At 40.2% G+C, this 3572-nt stretch overlaps 2 protein-coding genes across 3 annotated transcripts in view; one reads left to right on the top strand and one right to left on the bottom strand.

Annotated features, from left to right (window-relative positions):
* LOC112505148 (magnesium/proton exchanger) overlaps window positions 1–1025 on the top strand; it is a 2860-nt gene extending 1835 nt beyond the window's left edge. Inside the window, exons 6-8 of one of the 2 annotated variants that reach the window (XM_025109095.1) lie at window positions 73–289; window positions 368–497; window positions 565–1025. In XM_025109095.1, the coding sequence (XP_024964863.1) occupies window positions 73–289; window positions 368–497; window positions 565–862 (645 nt within the window). In that variant the 3' untranslated portion in view covers window positions 863–1025. The remainder of the gene's footprint in view (window positions 1–72; window positions 290–367; window positions 498–564) is intronic. The other variant, XM_025109096.1, reaches the window with a different exon arrangement.
* Window positions 1026–1170: 145 nt separating this feature from the next.
* Window positions 1171–3440, bottom strand: LOC112505147 (blue-light photoreceptor PHR2-like). Its single transcript, XM_025109094.1, has 4 exons — window positions 2459–3440; window positions 1763–1983; window positions 1591–1683; window positions 1171–1490 (listed from the first exon to the last, which is right to left on the bottom strand). Exons 1-4 carry the CDS (start codon window positions 3386–3388, stop codon window positions 1412–1414), a joined length of 1323 nt encoding a protein of 440 aa, XP_024964862.1. The 5' UTR covers window positions 3389–3440; the 3' UTR covers window positions 1171–1411.
* Between the last annotated feature and the right edge of the window lie 132 nt (window positions 3441–3572).

Here is a 3572-nt window from a genome sequence, read left to right as displayed (position 1 = left end):
AGAGAGAGAGAGAGAGAGAGAGAGAATGATGAGTTGACGCAGCCTACTTTTCTTGATTTCTTTGAACAACAGTTGGAAAGCACAAAACTGAGAGAAGCCAATACGAGTTGGTGGTGGGTGGCAAAGGTTTTGTGGCATGGTCTTGTTGCTCCATGGAAACTGCTATTTGCGTTTGTGCCTCCATATCAGATCGCTCATGGTTGGATTGCTTTTATCTGCTCTTTGTGTTTCATCAGTGGGATAGCTTACGTTGTTACGAGGCTAACTGACCTAATCAGCTGCGTTACAGGTTCTTATTACCAAGTGACTAAATTCAATCTTCCCTTTTTGTTTATAAGTCAAACTTATACTTGATGGATGTCTGTAGGGATTAACRGTTATGTGATAGCATTCACTGCATTGGCAAGTGGAACCTCATGGCCGGATTTAGTGGCAAGTAAGATTGCTGCTGAAAGACAAAAAACTGCAGATTCTGCCATTGCAAATATTACTTGCAGGTTAGTACTCAACTTTTAAACCGGAGTAACATTGTTCAAAAAAAACTGCTGACTTTGCTTTGTGTAGCAATTCAGTGAACATTTATGTGGGAATTGGAGTTCCATGGCTGATCGACACACTTTACAACTTCATCGCATATGGGGAACCTTTGTATATTGAGAACGCAGAGGGGCTGAGCTTCTCGCTGCTGGTTTTCTTCTCAACTTCCGTGGGGGCAATTTCAGTTTTGGTACTTAGACGGATTGTGTTTGGTGGTGAGCTTGGAGGACCTAGGGGTTGGGCTTGGGTCACCTGCGTGTATTTCATGTCACTTTGGCTCATATTTGTTGTCTTATCATCCCTAAAAGTTTCTGGCATCATTTAAGAAATCCTTTTACCGATCATTCTTCATTTCTCCCCTCAGTTATTTGTTGAAAGCTAAATTTGTTTCTTCTRGCTACAGGAGATTATAGACATAGAAATTCATTTGTAACATCTTGTCCCATATTGATGATTGTTATATAGTATCAGCTGCCTGCTTTCCTTCCATTCCGTGGTTGTTTGAATTTTATTTCCTGCACCTTYGCATTTGGGGCATTCCAAGTAAAAGCAATGGTATTATTTTGTTCTACTGCATTACCATTTGTAGATGCATATCATAACTTCAATTGAGATCCAACTCTWAAGATTTATGGAAACACATGAACAGATTGCAATCTACAACACATGATTTGCCATTCAAAATCTCACCCAAATAATGTGAAGCACTGCTTTTAGAAAGCATGCCAAATATATCACCATTCTAATGAAAACAAAAAACATACTTTGAAGAAACATATCATTTTTGATAGAATTATCTCGGGTTATAGGATATCGTTGATCAAAGAAACGATATATTTCTCCCTTTGCCATTAAGTCTTGAAACATAAACCCCTCATGCAACCACACCAGTACAAGCAGTGACTGGAGCACCATTGTGKTGTTTTGCAGAACTGTATTTCTTGGTGATGAATCTGCAGTTTTTGGAAACAAATCAACAGCTTAATAAGCAAAAAACCATGGAAAGTAATTATCAATCTGCCCATAACCATAAGCAGAAACCAAGTGACTTGCCTGAAGAAATCCCTCCATAGAAGCTCATACATCAACCAGTTCATCCCAGTATCACCACCATCTTTCCGGTTTGCAGCAGCAGCAGAAATGGTTCTACATTTTACTCTCTTTGTAAATACAAAAGGAAATTAAACATCTTTTCTACAAGTAAATAGCAAATATTTGAACATACCTAGAAGCAGATTTCTTCAACTCATCAAACATGGATCGAGGAGAAAGGCATCCCATTGCGAGCCATGGAGAGATTTTGCAAGAGAAATTGGCGCCATACATGCTGCTATCACTACTTCCATCTTTATGAGGTTGTGATTGGCATTCAGCAGCAAACTTTCTAAGCCTCTCCAGTGCTTCACTCTCCCCTCCAACAAGTGAAGCATTAGCASTTGCTTTTGCCTAAACAACACTTAAAGCTCTTAGGGCATGTCTGTTGGCAACTTAATGATCTTAATGAGCCTTACAGCTTATTCGGTCAGCTAGATTGTTTGGTAGTGGCTTAATGATATAGAAAGTGACTTATTGAGTAAGTTTCTAGGTGGAGCTTTATACAGAAAGGCACGGTTATTCCAATTTTGTCCCTCACAGTTAAAAAAACACGCTCCATCCATCCATAGAAAACCCACCCAAACAAAAACCTTCACGGTCTGTACAAGAGAGATTAATCAACACACAGACAGCTTTATCCATGSAGGACATAGGAAAACCAACCAAAGAGCTTATTATCTTAAGGTAATCAAGCGAATATCATTTAATTCTTATATTTGGGATGCAAAGAAAGTCATATGCTTTAATTAAAGCTAATTAGGCACAAATTWAAAACTTGATGATAACATAAGTAGCAACACAAATTGGAAATTGATCAAAGTGATACCTGAGTCATGGTAGCAGTAGGGTTAAGACCCAAATCAACCAAAGAAGGAATGTCACCGGGCTCCACATCACCGCCGGTTGGCAATCCTCGCAGCTGATCAAGTGCATCTATGGTCTTCCTGATCTTTAAGCCTTGCACTTTCTCCCTGAACCCACCATAATTAGTGGGCATTTCTTCCAACTTGAATGGCAAATCATCAATATGGTACAAAGTGCTTCCCCAGAAGTATTTAACCTCCACTCCTTCATCTTTCAACTTTGTATCAATCTTCTCTTCACCCTTAACCTCATCATGAGACACTTCTCTATGTGCATACACAGYCTCTGCCCCAACTTCGTTCACTAATTCAGCTAAAACCGTTTCAGGTTTTCCAATACGGACTATAAGGTCCGACCCTCTTGCCTGAAGATTCTTTCTCAAAWTGGAAACCGACTCAATCAAGAAGGATGCCCGGTAAGGTCCGGTTTTATCGAACCCGGATGAAGATTTCCCGTAGTCTCTAGGGTCGAAACAGTAAACTGGTAAAACTGACATTGATTCATTGTTAGCAGAAGATAAAGATTCATTGTCGTGAACACGAAGGTCGTTACGGAACCAGACTACAGAAGCACGACGTAGACCGGCGGCATTGGAGGGGTCAGAAGGGCGGCGAGGGTTTAAAGATAATGGGTTTTGAAGAGGATTCGCGGAGACGGTTGATTTGAAGAATGGTTTGGTGGGAGAGAGGGTGTTGGAGAGAGAGAGATTGCACAGAGAAGAGATTTGATTAGGGATTTTGACAATTTTAGGTGAGAATTTTGGTGGGGAAATGAAGTGGATGGGGAGGAGAGTGGAAAGAGAGAGAGTGATGGAGGTAAAGGGAGCAATGGAGAGGTCTTCTGATGGTGTTTCAGAATCAGGGTTTTCTAAATCTAGAGGTTTTGCTTCCATTTTGTTGGTGGGGAGATATGATGATGATGATGATGATGATAAGCAGTTCTTGTGAGTTATGTATCATCTGGTTTTTGTGGCTTGGTGCCGTGCGAGGATAACGATGAAACCACGCATCTAAAAATAAAACCAGTACAAAAAACTAAAATTTTAAAAATACCATTCTTTATGTCTCACTCACTCA

This window comes from Cynara cardunculus, unplaced genomic scaffold (genome assembly GCF_001531365.2).
Source record: "Cynara cardunculus var. scolymus isolate 2C unplaced genomic scaffold, CcrdV1 Un_Scaffold_8705, whole genome shotgun sequence".
Taxonomy (NCBI): Eukaryota; Viridiplantae; Streptophyta; class Magnoliopsida; order Asterales; family Asteraceae; genus Cynara; species Cynara cardunculus.
The sequence above is the reverse complement of the archived record's forward strand: the minus strand, read 5'-3'. Positions and strand labels throughout refer to the sequence as shown.